Source organism: Capra hircus, chromosome 13 (genome assembly GCF_001704415.2).
Source record: "Capra hircus breed San Clemente chromosome 13, ASM170441v1, whole genome shotgun sequence".
NCBI lineage: Eukaryota > Metazoa > Chordata > Mammalia > Artiodactyla > Bovidae > Capra > Capra hircus.
In genome coordinates this window covers 23354803-23374063 of record NC_030820.1, presented here as the reverse complement: position 1 = coordinate 23374063, position 19261 = coordinate 23354803, and the positions used below count along the sequence as shown (strand labels likewise).

At 39.6% G+C, this 19261-nt stretch overlaps 1 protein-coding gene across 2 annotated transcripts in view; it reads right to left on the bottom strand.

Annotated features, from left to right (window-relative positions):
* The window catches only part of ARMC3 (armadillo repeat containing 3), an 86031-nt gene extending 67728 nt beyond the window's left edge, over window positions 1-18303 (bottom strand). The window contains exons 1-3 of one of the 2 annotated variants that reach the window (XM_005687936.2): window positions 18237-18303; window positions 14941-14989; window positions 1451-1568 (exon numbers count right to left, since the gene is read on the bottom strand). In XM_005687936.2, the coding sequence (XP_005687993.2) occupies window positions 1451-1568; window positions 14941-14988 (166 nt within the window). In that variant the 5' untranslated portion in view covers window position 14989; window positions 18237-18303. Of the gene's footprint in view, window positions 1-1450; window positions 1569-14940; window positions 14990-18236 lie in introns of those variants that run through there. The other variant, XM_005687935.3, reaches the window with a different exon arrangement.

Sequence of the window (19261 nt, the reverse complement as noted above, 5' to 3'; positions counted from 1 at the left end):
TCTGCATAAACTGGGATTCTTCTGCACTGGAGATTTCTCTTTTCTCTCCTGTTTATTTACTTATTCAATCATTTCTTAATCTGTATAATATTTTTCTTCTTCAGGCTATAAATCTAGTATTGCATGTGTGCATGTGTGCTCAGCTGTGTCCAACTCTTTGCAAATCCAGGAACTGTAGCCCATCAGGCTCTGCTGTCCATGGGATTTCCCAGGCAAGAATACTGGAGAGGGTTGTCATTGCCTTCTCCAGGGGATCTTCCCTACCCAGGGATTGAGCCTGCATCTCCTGCATTGGCAGGTGGATTCTTTACCACTGAGCCACACAATCAAGATTGCCAGGAGAAATATCAATAACCTCAGATATGCAGATGACACCACCCTTATGGCAGAAAATGAAGAGGAACTAAAAAGCCTCTTGATGAAAGTGAAAGAGGAGAGTGAAAAAGTTGGCTTAAAGCTCAACATTCAGAAAATGAAGATCATGGCATCTGGTCCCATCACTTCATGGCAAGTAGATGGGGAAGCAGTGGAAACAGTGTCAGACTTTATTTTTGGGGGGCTCCAAAATCACTGTGGATGGTGACTGCAGCCATGAAATTAAAAGACACTTACTCCTTGGAAGAAAAGTTATGACCAACCTAGACAGCGTATTCAAAAGCAGAGACATTACTTTGCCAACAAAGGTCCGTCTAGTCCGTTTTTCCAGTGGCCGTGTATGGATGTGAGAGTTGGACTGTGAAGAAAGCTGAGCGCTGAAGAATTGATGCTTTTGAACTGTGGTGTTGGAGAAGACTCTTGAGAGTCCCTTGGACTGCAAGGAGATCCAACCAGTCCATTCTGAAGGAGATCAGCCCTGGGATTTCTTTGGAGGGAATGATGCTGAAGCTGAAACTCCAGTACTTTGGCCAACTCATGCGAAGAGTTGACTCATTGGAAAAGATTCTGATGCTGGGAGGGATTGGGAGCAGGAGGAGAAGGGGGCGACAGAGGATGAGATGGCTGGATGGCATCACTGACTTGATGGACGTGAGTCTGAGTGAACTCCGGGGGTTGGTGATGGACAGGGAGGCCTGGTGTGCTGCGATTCATGGGGTTGCAAAGAGTCGGACACGACTGAGCGACTGAACTGAACTGAACTGAACTGAGGCGCACAACTGTTGCCAATTTGATCCTTAGGAGCTCTTTCAGCTCCTGTGACATTTGCAATTTTTAAAACTGCAATAAAGCCTTCGAAATGACTGTTCTACCCTGACTGAATTACTCTTTAAGACTAGTGTAGGAACATAGGGAGATACATTATTTTCAGGTGATGAATTTAAATGATATTCTGGTGTCTAAAAGAATTCATGAGACAAGAAGTAAGTTAAAGACTAAGGAGAAAAGTGCCCATTATGTAGTAAATATTTTAAGAAACTAATGAAATAGAAAGATAAATTGAAAAAATCCAAACCTTTTAAAGCAAATCTATAAATGGCTTCACATGCTTTAGCCAAAATTTCTTCTTCGGGAGAATTAAGCATTAGTACCACGGTTGCGACTTTTTTGCTTTCAACTGTTAATGGATCAAACTGAAAGGCAGAGAGAAAAATATCATAACCACATATGAGTTTTAAAAAGCACATAAAACATGAATTGTGTCTTCAAACTTAAGGAGAATATAATCTTACAAAAAGGATGCGGTCACTACCCACAAAGTGCATTGCAAATTTTTTTTTTTTTTAAATCTCACTGATGGAGAGTTGTCAACATTGCTGGCTTTGAAATTCCTGGAGTATGGAGGAAAAAGCAAAGTATTTTGGAACCTGGTGGTGTAGTCTGTCATTTTAGCCATGGGAAATCAAAAAAGTTACCTAAGCTCTTAGAATTTCAGTTTCCTTCTCTGAATAATGGGTATAATAATACCTATGGTGAAGGATTAAGGAGATTAGAGATCATCTATGTAAAGCATTTAGCAAGTTGTCTGGCACATAATAGATGCTCATTAAATAACATATCTTAGTATAATTCTTCATCAATACACAAGAATCCTTGATAACCTGCTCTACTGGATACTCTGGCAGTCTCAGTGATCAGTACCTACTTTCTAACCACTACACCATTTCTTGAAAAGCAGGAACTACATTTATGTGAAACAACTAAAAAGTTAAAGAAAGCAGCAGATCACCAAAGGTAAAACTGGATCAAATCTGGAGCAAGGAAAAGGTTATATAGTACAAATAAAAAGTATAGGACTGTAAGATATCCCGTATCCTGCTGTGAGATCCTGAGAATTCACATTTAGCTGAAATGAACAATCATAAACTCATGAACCCTATGGATTTTCTTTGGTCAAGGAGAAAAAAAATTATTACACTGTTTTCTTCCATTTCCAGAGACCATGGAGAAGGAAGTTCTGTTTATGTTAAATTAAAAAAAAACTGAATTTCAATGCTTTAGCTGCTTCTTCGTGTTGACCCTTTCTAAATGGACATCTTAATGTGTTTTCAGTTCAGTTTAGTCACTCAGTCGTGTCTGACTGTTTGTGCCAGGACTGCAACAAGCCAGGCCTCCCTGTCCATTACCAACTCCTGGAGTTTACCCAAACTCATGTGCATTGAGTCGGTGATGCCATCCAACCATCTCATCCTCTGTCGTTCCCTTCTCCTTCTGCGTTCAATCTTTCCCAGCAGCAGGATCTTTTCAAATGAGTCAGTTCTTCACATCAGGTGGCCAAAGTATTGGAGTTTCAGTTTCAACATCAGACCTTCTAATGAACATTCAGGACTGATTTCCTTTAGAATGGACTGGTTGGATCTCCTTGCAGTCCAAGGGACTCTCAAAAGTCTTCTCCAACACCACAGTTCAAAAGCATCAGTTCTTCAGTGCTCAGCTTTCTTTATAGTCCAACTCTCACATCTATACATGAATACTGGAAAAACCATAGCCTTGACTAGACAAACCTTTGTTGACAAAGTAATGTCTCTTCTTTTGAATATGCTATCTAGGTTGGTCATAACTTTCCTGCCAAGGAGTAAGCGTCTTTTAATTTTATGGCTGCAGTCACTATCTGAAGTGATTTTGGAGCCCCCCAAAATAAAGTCTGTCATTGTTTCCACTGTTTCCCCACCTACTTGCCATGAAGTGATGGGAACAGGTACCATGATCTTAGTTTTCTGAATGTTGAGTTTTAAGCCAACTTTTTCACTCTCCTCTTTCACTTTCATCAAGAGGCTCTTTAGTTCTTCTTTGCTTTCTGCCATGAGGGTGGTGTCATCTGCATATCTGAGGTTATTGATATTTCTCCCAGCAATCTTGATTCCAGCTTGTGCTTCATCCAGCCCAGTGTTTCTCATGATGTACTCTGCATATAAGTTCAATAAGCAGGGTGACGATATACAGCCTTGACATACTCCTTTCCCTATCTGGAACCAGTCTGTTGTTCCATGTCCAGTTCTAACTGTTGCTTCCTGACCTGCATACAGATTTCTCAAGAGGCAGATCAGGTGGTCTGGTATTCCCATCTCTTTCAGAATTTTCCAGAGTTTGTTATGATCCATACAGTCAAAGGCTTTGGCATAGTCAATAAAGCAGAAATAGATGTTTTTCTGGAACTCTCTTGTTTTTTTTGATGATCCAGCAGATGTTGGCAATTTGATCTCTGGTTTCTCTGCCTTTTCTAAACCCAGCTTGAACATACGGAATTTCACAGTTCATGTGTTGTTGAAGCCTGGCTTGGAGAATTTTGAGCATTAATGTGTTTTGGGATGTAACAAAAGTTGATGTTCGGTTTTGAGTAGAAGATGGAGAGAGAGATTACTCTGAATAAGGAGACGTAATTGTGTGAGGTTAGAAGAGTAGAGAAGACAGAGAAGATGGCAGTAAGCAATGACCTGAAAGAACGTGGCTAGGATAAAAATACCTCTTGGAGGGAAAATAGCTGTTGGATTTTAGAGCAACATTATCTAACATATGAATTGAAGCTGTTATACACATAACTTATATGTGAAACTTAAGTTAAAATGCAGAAATCAAACACCAGGAAATTAGGAAAGCCAAATAGAAAATGCATTACTGTTTTGGTTTATTTTAATTAGGGTCGTCTATCAAGTGAGATGACAGTATAACACTGTAAAGATCATGTAGTCTTTTCAAAACAATTATATATTACTCAATACTCACTTAGAATAACAATGATACTTCTAGCTCATATTTAAAAAACTAATTATCCCTAATAAAAATATTAAATCTTCTAAATAATAAAACAAATTGAAGCTGAAGCTGTTACTTGCACATGTCTAACTGTACTAGAGCTGAAAGAGTTATCAAAGTCTCAAGCCTCTTAGACTCTTTCTGGAAGACAGATCGTCAGTAAATATCTGTTGTGTGCACCAGGCTTACAGGTCCTTATGGATTCCAGTGCCATGAACCATTGAGAAGAAATGGCCTCTAGGAGAGCCTAGAGCCATGGCTAGTATGCTGTATGCAGCACTAACCATGAATTTAAGGGCCTGGAATTTCACAGAAATTTAAGGAAGAGCTTCTAAAGTACCTGGAGATTGAGGCTTGAGAATTATTTTGCTGCTGCTGCTAAGTCGCTTCAGTCGTGTCCGACCCTGTGCGACCCCATAGACGGCAGCCCACCAGGCTCCCCCGTCCCTGGGATTCTCCAGGCAAGAACACTGGAGTGGGTTGCCATTTCCTCCTCCAATGCATGAAAGTGAAAAGTGAAAGTGAAGTCGCTCAGTTGTGTCAGACTCTTCGCAACCCCACGGACTGCAGAAATAGATGTTTTTCTGGAACTCTCTTGCTTTTTCCATGATCCAGCAGATGTTGGCAATTTGATCTCTGGTTCCTATGCCTATTCTAAATCTAGCTTGAACATATGGAAGTTCACAGTTCATGTATTGCTGAAGCCTGTCTTGGAGAATTTTGAGCATTCCTTTACTAGCATGGGAGATGAGTGCAATTGTGTGGTAGTTTGAGCATTCTTTGGCATTGCCTTTCTTTCGGATTGGAATGAAAACTGACCTTTTCCAGTCCTGTGGCCACTGCTGAATTTTCCAAATTTGCTGGCATATTGAGTGCAGCACTGTCACAGCATCATCTTTTAGGATTTGAAATAGCTCAACTGGAATTCCATCACCTCCACTAGCTTTGTTCATAGTGATGCTTCCTAACGCCCACTTGATTTTGCATTCCAGGATGTCTGGCTCTAGGTTGATGATCACACCATCATGATTATCTGGGTCGTGAAGATCTTTTTGCATAGTCCTTCTTTGTATTCTTGCCACCTCTTCTTAATATCTTCTGCTTCTGTTAGGTCCATACTATTTCTGTCCTTTTTTGTGCCCGTCTTTGCATGAAATGTTCCCTTGATATCTCTAATTTTATTGAAGAGATCTGTAGTCTTTCCCATTCTATGATTTTCCTCTTTTTCTTTGCATTGACTGATGAGGAAGGTGTTCCTATCTCTCCTTGTTATTCTTTGGAACTCTGCATTCAAATGGGTTTATCTTTCCTTTTGTCCTTTGCCTTTAGCTTCTCTTCTATTCACAGCTATTTGTAAGACCTCCTGAGACAACCATTTTGCCTTTTTGCACTTCTTTTTCTTGGGGTTAATCTTGATCACTGCCTCCTGTACGTGTCAGGATCCTCTGTCCATAGTTCTTCAGGCACTCTGTCTATCAGATCTAATCCCTTAAATCTATTGCTCACTTCTACTGTATAATCATAAGGGATTTGATTCAGGTGATACCTGAATGGTCTAGTGGTTTTCCCTACTTTCTTCAATTTAAGTCTGAATTTGGCAATAAGGAGTTCATGGTCTGTGCCATAGTCAGCTCCCGGTCTTGTTTTTGCTGACTGTATAGAACTTCTCCATCTTTGGCTGCAGAGAATATAATCAGTTTGATTATGGTATTGACCATCTGGTGATGTCCCTGTGTCGAGTCTTCTCTTGAGTTGTTGGAAGAAGGTGTTTGCTATGACCAGTGCGTTCTCTTGGCAAAACTCTATTATCCTTTACCCTGCTTCATTTTGTACTCCAAGGCCAAATTTCCTGTTACTCCAGGTATTTCTTGACTCCCTACATTTGCATTCCAGTCTCAGATAATGAAAGGACATCTTTTTGGGGTGTTAGTTCTAGAAGGTCTTGGGCAACTTCAGCTTCTTCAGCATTATGGGTTGGGGCATAGACTTGGATAACTGTGATATTGAATGGTTTGCCTTGGAAATGAACAGAGATCATTCTGTCATTTTTGAGACTGCATCTAAGTACTGCATTTCAGACTTTTTTGTTGACTACGATGGCTACTCCATTTCCTCTAAGGGATTGTTGCCCACAGTAGTAGATATAATGGTCATCTGAGTTAAATTCACCCATTCCAGTCCATTTTAGTTTGCTGATTCCTAAAATGTCGATGTTCACTCTTGCCATCTCCTGTTTGACCACCTCCAATTTGCCTTGATTCATGCACCTAACATTCCAGGTTCCTATGCAATATTGCTCTTTACAGCATCTGACTTTACTTCCATCACCAGTCACATCCACAACTGGGTGTTGTTTTTGCTTTGGCTCTGTCTCTTCTTTATTTCTGGGGTTATTTCTCCACTGATCTCCAGTAGCATATTGGGCACCTAACAACCTGGGGAGTTCATCTTTCAGTATCCTATCTTTTTGCCTTTTCTTACTGTTCATGGGGTTCTCAAGGCAAGAATACTGAAATGGTTTGCCATTCCCTTCTTCAATGGACCATGTTTTGTCAGAACTCTCCACCATGACCTGTCCATCTTGAGTGGCCCTACATGACATGGCTCATAGTTTCATTGAGTTAGACAAGGCTGTGGTCCACATGATCAGATTGGTTTGTTTTCTGTGATTGTGGTTTTCAGTCTGTCTGCCCTCTGATGGAGAAGGGTAAGAGGCTGGCTTATGGAAGCTTCCTGATGGGAGAGACTGACTGAGGGGGAAATTGGGTCTTGTTCTGATGGGTGGGGCCATGATCAGTAAATCTTTAATCTGATTTTTCTGTTGATGGGTTCAAGAAATTTAAACTTTGCAAATTTTTCATTCAGATGTGAAAAAGATAGGTTCAGGCATTTTCAAACTCAAGTATATCAACTGTAATTTCAAACAAATTACTCATCAAATATTCCAGCCAAGGTTGGGGAGGACAAAATAGAAACACAATAGTGGCATATCAATAAATTGATAAAATCAATAAACTGAATCATGGTGATCTGAACTCTGAAGAAAGGATTTCTAAAGTAATGATGACATGATAAGAAAGAAAAAGTTAACAATGCTTGAAATTAAAATTCTAGATTTTTTTTTTCAACAAAACTCAGGTAAAATTTTATTGATTTTATCCTGGAATTTTAACCTTTTTTTTGTTAATTGACTGTTTCCCCATTTGAGTGTATTAATAAACTGCCTTGAGGCCTGATCTATATGCCCAGGATGTAGAGGAATACTTGACTTGTGTATGGTATGTACCCAATATTTGCCTGATAAATGAATGATCTTCTTCAGGCAGAGGGTTATATTATTTCTCTATCCCTATTACCTAGAACAGTACCCTGGATATAGAAACACTCTGTAAATCCCCATAAAGGAATATATTAAAGTGCCTCTGGAAACTTCTTTTTTATGCTTGTGGCCTTGAAGTGGCTTCCTTGCGTGTTGTACTGTCTGTTGATGCCAGAAAAGAGATTTCAGATCTGAGGTTAATGAAGTCATCAGTGGGCTCCAGGGACAGCTTGTCTCTCTGAAATTGTGGGCAGAACTTTTGGTGTGCTTTCTGCAGGGAGAGAGTCCATAGTCACCCATTCTATCCTCATGAGGCCCCCTGACCCTGCGGCTGAACCCTTGAGAATCACAACCTCAGATCAGCTTTCACCTAAGACAGTGCCCCTAGCATCCTGAATGGTTACCTCCCCTTACATTTTCGAACTTCCGCTTCAGAAACTTCTGATATTTCAGTATTTTTAAATTTAATTTGGCAAGCATGTGAATGAACAGACTATGCTGAAGTATGGATTTGTCATGATCTCCATGGAATGACTACAGTTGTCAAAGGAGCAGGGTATGTGGAAATACCTTTAAACATCTTTTAATTCTCCTTCCGTGGTTCAGAAAACCACGTGGTTTAGTATTTCGTCATATCTTCTGGCTGTCCTTAAGAAAAAGGTGATGGGGGTACAAGAAGCTTAAAAGGAAGTTTGAGACTGTGAGAATTACCATCGTAAGAGCTGTCAAAGAAGAAATATCAATGTTTGGCAGAGAGCAGAGAAACTTGGCATGACATGCATTTCTCCTACAGAGCCTGCAGCGCTATAGTAATCTTTTATTAGAAAAGGCGCCGAGAATAAGATGATAGCTGTAACAGAATGCCACATGACTAAATAAATAATCCTGTGCTGTAATTACAGATTCCATCTGCTTTCCTGTGAGGAACTCAAAGCGAGTCACCAACAAGCTGGTTGTGAAATCATAATTTCGCGCTCTGTGCAGAATAAATGATGAACCAAAATTATTTACAAAGAGGAGGAGAGAAAGGGAAGCCGTTTTGGCTAAGCTTTGAATTTTAAGTCCAGTCAATTAGAGAAGCCTTGGACTGGGAGAGATGCTTTTCTACCTCTGTTAAGGAAACAAGACCATTTAGGATAAGACTGCCCAACAGAAGAGCAGTGATGGAAAGATCCCGATCCTGTGTTGTCTATGTGGCTCTTGAGCACTTGAACTAATGCGACTGAGGTACTGAAGTTTTCATTTTATATTGTTGGTTTTCATTGATACAATTTCAATTATTTAAATGTAAATAACCATATGTGGCCACTAGCTTCCATGATTAGACAGCACATGTCTAAAAGAACATACAATTATAAAGCTGGACTCAGTGAAAAGAGATAAATCATGACAGTTGAGTGATTTTTATGGCGCCAGCAAGTGCAAATAAAAGGCTTTTTTGATTTCTTTTGGAATGTGTTTATAGAGTCAGTGGTCTCCAATCATGAGGAGCCAATTGCCCAGGAAAAGGGAGAAAGATAAACAGAAGGAAGCCAACTGCACCACCCTGGCACAAGCTTTTAGTACAGACTCTTTAAACATCAGTTAAAATCTGCAAAAGGGTAAAGGTTAAAATGAAAAGAGCTAAAATAGCCTCTCATTTGCTTTACAACCTCAGTCATTCTAAGGCTGGTGGAAAAGGTCCAGAAAAACAAGCCCCAGGAGACATCCCTTCTTCCACGGAACTGGATTTGGTTGCCCAGGTAGGAGAGCAGGTTCTGCTATTGCTGGTGCCTCTGATTCAACACCCACCAAACTTGGTTCCCACATGCACTTAACCAGAAGAGAAGGCGTTGACCCCTTAACATAGATGTCTACTTAACTTGATACTTAACCACTGATATTCTAGAGCCAGATCACAGGCTATGAGTTTAGATTCTGTGGATTCAGTTATCTCTGAAATGTAAGAGAATAAAATTTCCACGCTCTTAAACTCAGAGAGACCCGACCATAAATCATAATGGCCATGCTCTGGGCGTCTGGGAACTTTAGCGGCTGGCTGGTCTTTCAAAACTGACATCCCTGCCTCTTCAGACAGGTTCAAGCAAACCTCAACAGTTTTGTAGGGTGATGGACAGCACCCTCAGCCACATCATGAATAATCACATGTACCGAGTTCTTACCTAATGCCTGGCACTGTTCTAAGCTTCTTATTTATCTAACCTTGCCCCACTGCTGTAAGTGGTTATGAAGTGGGTATCCCATGAAGTGGACATCATCACATCCTCACTGAAAATACAGAGGTCAGGAGATTACAGATCACAGGTGGTGGGTGATGAAGCAAGGATTCAGACTTGGACAGTATAACTTAGTCACAGAATATCACTGTTGTTATTGTTCAGCCACTAAGTCATATCTGACTCTTTGTGACCCCATGGACTGCAGCACGCCAGGATTCCCTGTCTTTCACTATCTCCTGGAGTTTATTCAAACTCATGTCCATTGAGTCGGTGATGCCATCCAACTATCTCATCTTCTGTCTCCCCCCTTCTCTTCTTGCCCTCAATCTTTCCCAGCATCAGGGTCTTTTCCAATAAGTTGACTCTTCTCAACAGGTGACCAAAGTATTGGAGCTTCAGTTTCAGCATGAGTCCTTCCAATGAATAGTCAGGGTTAATTTTCTTTAGGATTGATGAGTTTGATCTCTCTGCTGTCCAAGGGACTCTTAAGAGTCTTCTCCAGAACCACAATTTGAAAGCATCAGTTCTTCAGTGCTCAGCCTTCTTTATGGTCCAACTCTCACATCCATTCATGACTACTGATGCCCTACCAAATATTGCTTACTATGGTCATTTCTGCTAATAATTCTTTCATGCACACAATCCACAGAAAGTCTGCTTTTTATTAAAGCATCACAAAGAACCTTTCAGCCAGACTTGGAAATGATTTGTGAAAGCAGAATATAGTTGTATTTGTTATTCAATTCATATCTTCCCCACATCAAGGCATCTTCTCAGCTAGTATTCTCCTTTAGGAGAAGAAATGGAAAGCAATAAACCGTAAATGCACATATGAGTATATGCTTCAACAATGAAACTACTAACAAAAGCCAAGGGAGATTTTTGTTTTAACCTTATCACTGAACATCCTTTTTTTCCATCCCCATTACCCATCTTAACCAGTAGATGAAAGATTAATAAAAATAAAAATCTTTGGAAACAGTGTTTTAGGAGATATAAAAGAAGAAAACTGCCATGGCTTGACAGGAAAAAGTTTATTTTCTCAAGCAGTTATATATCCCTCTTTTAAATCTGATTTTTCATCTATAATTTATACAACAAACCCTTCACAGACTTTGAAGAGGTATATCTTGGAACAAATTCCAAGTTCAGATAGTTTAAACTGTGCTATAGTGTTTTGAAATAGCCATGAAATTAAAAGACGCTTGCTCCTTGGAAGAAAAGTTATGACCAACCTAGACAGCTTATTAAAAAACAGAGACATCACTTTGCCAACAAAGGTCCATCTAGTCAAAGTTATGGTTTTTCCAGTGGTCATGTATGGATGTGAGAGTTGGACTATAAAGAAAACTGAGCGCCGAAGAATTGATGCTTTTGAACTGTGGTGTTGGAGAAGACTCTTGAGAGTCTCTTGGACTGCAAGGCAATCCAACCAGTTCATCCTAAAGGAAATCAGTCCTGAATATTCATTGGAAGGACTGATGTTGAAGCTGAAACTCCAATACTTTGGGCACCTGATGTGAAGAGCTGACTCATTTGAAAAGACCCTAATGCTGGGAACAATTGAAGGCAGGAGGAGAAGGGGACAACAGATGACATGGTTGGATGGTATCACCGACTCAATGGACACGAGTTTGAGTAAACTCCGGGAGTTGGGATGGACAAGGAGGCCTGGCGTGCTGCAGTCCAAGGGGTTGCAAAGAGCCGGACACGACTGAGTGACTGAACTAAACTGATAATGTTTTGAAGCATTAGAATTTATAATATAGAAAAGCAATTAGGTATGTAATACTGCTCTATACATCTATTTCTGCTTTACTGACTATGCCAAAGCCTTTGACTGTGTGGATCACAATAAACTGTGGAAAATTCTGAGAGAGATGGGAATACCAGACCACCTGACCTGCCTCTTGAGAAATCTGTATGCAGGTCAGGAAGCAACAGTTAGAACTGGACATGGAACAACAGACTGGTTCCAAATAGGAAAAGGAGTGAGTCAAGACTGTATATGGTCACCCTGCTTATTGAACTTATATGCAGAGTACATCATGAGAAACGCTGGACTGGAAGAAACACAAGCTGGAATCAAGATTGCCGGGAGAAATATCAATAACCTTAGATATGCAGATGACACCACCCTTATGGCAGAAAGTGAAGAGGAACTAAAAAGCCTCTTGATGAAAGTGAAAGAGGAGAGTGAAAAAGTTGGCTTAAAGCTCAACATTCAAAAAACGAAGATTATGGCATCCGGTCCCATCACTTAATGGGAAATAGGTGGGGAAACAGTGGAAACAGTGTCAGACTTTATTTTTGGGGCTCCAAAATCACTGCAGATGGTGATTGCAGCCATGAAATTAAAAGACGCTTACTCTTTGGAAGAAAAGTTATGAGAACTTTTAGATAGCAACTTAGATAGCATATTCAAAAGCAGAGACATTACTTTGCCGACTAAGGTCCATCTACTCAAAGCTATGGTTTTTCCAGTGGTCATGTATGGATGTGAGAGTTGGACTATAAAGAAGGCTGAGCACCGAAGGATTGATGCTTTTGAACTGTGGTGTTGGAGAAGACTCTTGAGAGTCCCTTGGACTGCAAGGACATCCAACCAGTCCATTCTGAAGGAGATCAGCCCTGGGATTTCTTTGGAAGGAATGATGCTAAAGCTGAAGCTCCAGTACTTTGGCCGCCTCATGCGAAAAGTTGACTCATTGGAAAAGACTCTGATGCTGGGAGGGATTGGGGGCAGGAGGAGAAGGGGACGACAGAGGACGAGATGGCTGGATGGCATCACTGACTTGATGGACGTGAGTCTGAGTGAACTCCGGGAGATGGTGATGGACAGGGAGGCCTGGCGTGCTGCGATTCATGGGGTCGCAAAGAGTCGGACACGACTGAGTGACTGCACTGAACTGATAGTGTTTTGAAGCATTAGAATTTATAATATAGAAAAGCAATTAGGTATGTAATACTGCTCTATCAGCTTTATTAACATAAAGCCAGAGTAGGGGAAGGATGGAAGGACCCTCAGGATAGTCAAGGACCACATGCCTTCAGCAGTCCTCAAGGCTGCGGTGATCCAAGGAAACAAGAGCTAAATTTTTGTTAACTTGGGGATTGGAATTGTTTCTCATTCCTTGACTGTGCTCCTCAAAGATTGGAGTAGAGAGGACAATACCAGCAAGACATTATAAAATTATGAAAGGTGTATTAGACAAATATGTCTATTTGTTTAATAGTCCCTTAATTCTAATTTTAATCAGAAAGTGTTTGTCCTCAAGTTCTGTGTTCATGACTCCACTTTCTGGTAACAGGATGTCAATAATGCTATTTTGCAGTAAAAATAAGGGTAATGCAAACTAGATGCAATGATTAAAACAAGAGAATTTAGAACATTTGAGCATTATGTCGAAAGGAGAGTAGCCAGACCAATGAACTTCATCAGGAGACCACACTGACAATCTCTGCCAAACTTTTCTAGACCTGTGCCGATATGTTATCTGTACCCTTTGTTGCCAGCTACATTGAGGTATCATACATAAAAAGTTACATAGGAGTGTGTGTGTGTGAGAGAGAGAGAGAGAGAAAGAGAGAGAGAGAGAATCTAAAGGATTCTGGGATAACAGATCTTATTTACTGAGTGTTTAGTACGTGCCAGGCACTGTGAATTTCATGTATTCTATTTCATTGTAATTGATAGAGCAACCAAAATGATTTGGACATGACAAATCTCATTTAAGAGATTTTTTAAAAAAAGACTGAAATAACTTGGCCAGATTTAGCAACTTTACCAAAATAACAGAGTTTATGAGAGGCAGACCTGGGACAGAGCTCACATTTGTAACTGCAATGTTCCAGTGTTGTCGGGAAGACTCCTGAATTAACATCAAGGTTCCTTCAGGCTGTAAATCTTGTGGGTTTGTTGACTATACATACTTTTTTCCCTATTCACATTTTATTTGAAGAAAACCACACCAAATGTCTGTTCCAAATATGATTTTCAATTGAAAATTGTCCTAGGACATTTTTAACACAATCTTTCAGTAGTTCATAAATTTTAAAGAGAAATGATAGAACCCTGCTTTAATTTTTCATTCAGGATTGGGAGCTTGTGTACACCCGTGGTGGATTCATGTCAATGTATGGCAAAACCAATACAGTATTGTAAAGTAAAATAAAGTAAAAATAAAATTAAAAAAAAAATTTTTTTATTATAGCCTTTTTTCCTTTTTTTTTTTTTTGATTGTGCCTGGTCTTAATTGTGGTTTGTGGTTAGATGCAGCATGTGACTCTCAGTTGCAGCATGTGGGATCTAGTTACCTAACCAGGCATGAAACCCAGGGTCCTGTGCATTGGGAGCATGGAGTCTTAGCCACTGAACCAAGGGAAGTCCCTATTATAACGTTTTAATTTAAATATTGTGATCATATTCCCATGCTATCAAACATTAAGTGACATCATTTTATCAAAATGGAATAACTTACTTAACTAAGTTTTTATTTTAGAACAATTTTGTCACTTCTGATTGTTTACTTCTGTGATCACTACTGCTATGGAAATAATTTTTCGCGTAACATATGCTTATTTACCATGACCACTTTAAACCATCTTACATCTTCTAAGATCCCCTCATCACAATTGCCAACCTGTTGGACATTAAATTTATTGAACCTTGCTTTCAAAAGGGAGAGACAAAGGTTCGTGTTTTGAGGAATGCATTATTCAAGCACTTGAAAGAGAAAAAGGCGATGAACACAGACTTTTCTCTCCATAGGACTGGAAAACACAGGACTTCTGATGTCCAAATGCTCATCTAAAGACAACCATACATACATACCTAGTAGCTATAGCATTACCTTCATTCATTTTTTAAAAATCTACTTAGATAATTAACATCAATGAGAGACTGGCAAGTGTAAATTTAAAGTATTTGAAAAAACAAACCAAAACTATTTGTTCATTAACTAGGCTTATAAACATGCCATCCACATACTGGAAAAGCTAATAATTACTCTCTAATTGTGCTAATTATGTAATGACAATGTTGTAAATGTTTGTTTACATAATGTTAGATTTCTCTGACTAATCTTATCATTAGTCAGACTTTGGACTTCTGCCACTGTGCACTCATGTATATACTGGTACATGCCAAACTGTTTCAACAACTTATTTTTAAAACTGGTTAACATGCTGCTAGTATTCAAATCAGAAACTTACCACATCCTTGGGAGGGGGCTCTGCTTCCTTCTTTACCTTTTTACCCATTCTGGAAAAAAATGCCACAAATGGTTAACATGTCATCTGTACACTGTATATGCACAAATCTCTGTTACCTACATACCTAGGAGGAAATGTACTTCTTCCTCTAAATTTTACATAAAAAGAGACTATGCAATACACAACTGCACATATACAAATATGTTTTCTACATCCCAAGCTTCACAATTTTAAAGGAACTTATTGATAAGGTTGTTGGGCATTAGTCCTGGCTTCCAGTTTAGAAAGAAGAATACATTAATGACATAAATTTTACTTACATAACAGGTAATGATTTACTACACTTATAACTCACTTGTGTAGGGTTTGGGAGATTAAACGCAAATTAATTTTGAGATCTGCAAGAATGTGCTGTCACTAAGGAAGGGATTTTTGTCTGCTTTCTTGCACTGATCTATCCCAAGCACCTAGAACCATGCCTGCTACATACTGACAAACTGACATAAAAATCATTAACTCTGTTGTTTGTAACTAATTATTTTCTGAGTGGTATCTGAGATCTACTAAGTCCAAGTGAACATCTGTGTCATTTTCCTAGATAACAAAATGTTTTCTCTAATATATTCTATATCTCAATTTTAAAAAGTAATTGAGAATCTGAAAAGATGAATTCTAGGGGAATTGGGGGTACTCCTTGCAAAGACCCTTTCCCACCTGCCCTTTTATGTCCAGTCTTGTGAAGGAAAAAATTAATGGAACAGTATACATACTTGATATACCACAGAGGAGTGACTCCACCTGGGTACAGAAAACTTTCCAAGATGCTGGTGGTGACTGTTAAAATAACCCATCTCTCCAATGAGAGTTTGTCGGGTTATGTTTGATATTAGGGCAACTTCAGATGGTATATTCTAGTCCAGGTGTCCCCAACCTCTGGGATCTAATGCCTGATGATCTGAGATGGAGCTGATATAATAATAAAAGAAAAGTACACAATACATGTTAACACACTTGAACCATCCCAAAACCATTTGCCCTACCCTGTCCTGGCTTCCATAAAACCCGTCCCTAGTGCCAGAAAGGATGGGGACCACTGTAATCTAGTCTCAAAGAAATTACTACAGTCTCAAGAGAAATTCTGGGAAGTAGGAAACCTTTGGAGAGAATCTACAATGTCAGTGTTAGTTCAGATGGCTCATCAAGGGACAAAAGCAACTCCAAGCACTAAAGACACTGAACATAATTGATCACATATGTTTAACTGTCAAATGTTCATAGAAATTCTGACTTCTGAAAGACATCTATTCCAGGTCCCTAACTTCCAGTCACGAAAATTTCAAGATCTTTGAGGCCCTGGGGAAGCCTATGCTGGGATGCACTACCTCACACTATATCTCATATGTTAAAACATTAAAATACACCCATATCCCCTACTGACTATAATTTTCATCATTAAAAGTTTTGAAAATTTGCATATGAAATGACTCATCTGTTCGTACACCTGGAAATTATTGCAAAATGAGAAAATTATTTTATTTTCAAATCTCATATTAATAAAATACAATATTAATTTTTGAATTTTCTTTTCATTTCTTAGGACCAATAGTTTTTTTCATATCTCTGACATCTTTCTCAGATACTTGAAAACCACTCAGATCCTAGACTTGCACTTATAATGTTTCAGGCAGACACACAGACTATTCTGGACAGATGAAAATCTTTCCTATGATTTGTTTAGGAAAAAGAGTTTCCATACCTCTTTATAACCAATTCCAACATATAGCAGTCTTTGCTTTACAAAAGAATTCCTTACGAATAACATTCAAGAAGCAATTAAATTACACCTGTAGAAAGTTACTTGATGTCAACTGATTTTTCACTTGGGAACTTATTTTTCCCATCTTAGGAGAGTGAATTTGAGTAACTGCATACTGAAAAATACAGAGGCTCTAGTAGTTTAAACATACAGGTTTACAGAGATAGAACTTTTCCTTACCAGCATGGTTAAGTAGGAAGCATTTCTTCTTTTTTTTTTTTAAACCGTTTTGGGTATAATAGTTAATAGGGGAGAAAATACACAGCTGACAGAGTCCAGGGCAGTGAACCCAAGAGATGACTCTCAGATTTTTTAATTTGTAAATTAAACATTTCATTTAAAATCAACATGATGCAACTAAATTACCTTGTTTTATTCTTTAAAGCTACTGAGATGTCAACTTAAGAAAATAAATCCCTTTGATTTTTGAAGCAACCTAAACCTGTTTTTCCTATTTTACCACTTCCCCATTGATTTTTATTGTGCTAAAATATATAACACATAAAACTTATCCTTTTAATTCCTTTTAAGCTCATAATTCCATGTCTACTGTTTACTTATACAGGTATCACATTTCAATGCAGATAATTTGGGGAAAAAGGAAGGGCAAATGGAATTTAAAAAAAAATCACTCAGAAATAAGCTCAGGAAGATCAGCACTGTTTTGATATAGCTCATTTTGGTGTGTGTTTTCTATAGTGATTTTACCTTCCTACTTGGATTTCTATCTGCAGTTCTCAATTTACCTTCCTGGGGGCATTTTCTTACTAAATTCTCAAACTAACAGACAAGTTCTTGAAATCTCAGTCTCCATTTATTGCTTCAGGCATCATCCCTGGATCGTGCCATTTAAAACAAAATTTTAAAGCCCATCATCCAACCAGTCCCTTATTGTTGAGCATTTGTTTTCAACTTTTTGAAATTATGTGCAGACTGCAAATGAACATTCTTAGAGGTAAAATTTTCATCCTCACTTACAATTGTTTATTTAGTTTAAATCCCTAGCATAAAATAACAGGGCTAAAAGGTATGAACTTCACGGCATTGGACATAAAACAAATCTGTTTTGAATGTTCATAGTTTTGATTATTGGAATCATTTTTTCACGAATTTACTGATTTTCTTCGTGAACTTTCAGCCTTATGTGATCTTAAACGTTTTCTAACCAGATTTATTTTGAGAAGGTGTAGAACAACTGAGGACCCACGTTTTGAGCTGCTCAGTCAAGTAACGGAATCTTAGACCCTCAGATACCCGCTCTGGACCTCAGTTTTGTCACCTGTTGAATAGGAAGCTGTTGGCACGCTTATGAAATCCACTGGGTCCCCACCTTGGGAGGACCTCTGGGAGGTCTTTCCTCAGTTGCCCCGGATGCTCCTACACACGGGGCACTTTCTCTTTCCCCAAGTCTTGCTGGGGCCTCTGCCCTGGGCCTCTCCAAACCCCCAGGATAGCGGTGCAGCCGCCCACTCGCCTTTACCTGCAGGGAGATCCAGCCGGGCAACGGCTCCTCTGATCTGGCGAACAGCACCAACCGCGGCCCGCGCGCGTCTGCCAGTCCGCTGTTGTGACTGGTTGCTAGGCGACAGTGAGCCGCGCCTGCGCAGTTAGCGCCCGCGTGCGCCTGGGCACTGGAAACGCCAGCTTGGCTGCCCCATATCCCAGCCGCGGTTAGAGGTAGGTACCTGAGAAGCCATGTGCATCCTTGGTGACTGACTCCCAGACTTTGGGGGCAGGATAGGCACTGGGCATCCTCCCCTTCTAGTTGTTGAGAGCCAGCCCTAGTGACAACGAAATCAGGAAGCGGGGCCACCTCCGCTTCTGACCAGAGAACTGGCTATGATTCACACACTCGGAGGTGCAGGTGCCTTCTCCCAGTCAAGCGCCTCGGCCAGAGTCTCTGCGAGGTGACTTCCAAATGCCATCTTCATAAATGCCCTTTGACTTTAGCAAAAAATATCTCTCCCATCATCATCGCAAATTTCCTTCATGCTCCTTGAAAGTCAAATCTCTTTCTCCATCCCACTTCCTTGGGAACAACTGATCTGTTTTATCTTCCTTTAATTTGCATTTTTATGAACGTCTTATATATGGAACCACACAAAGCACTACCATTTCCGTCTGGCTTCTTTAATGTAGCAAATGCCTTTGAGATTTGTCCATGGTGTTGCATGTATCCGCAGTTTGTTTCTGTCGTTGCTAGCATTGCACTGCCTGGATGGACCACATCCATTTGCTGGTTGATGGACATTTGGGTTCTTTCCAGTTTTGGACTATTATAAATAAATATGCTCTAAACAGTTATACACAGGTTCTTGTGTGAACATATGTTTCTCCTTCCTTGGGAAAATACCCAAGAGTATAATTTCTGGGTCTTATGCCATGTGTATGTTTGATGTTACCAAAACTTGCCAAACTGTGTTCTAAAGGAACTATGCTATATTTGTATTCCCATCAGCAATGAGTCAGAGATCCATTTGCTTTATGCCCTAAAACGCTTGGTAT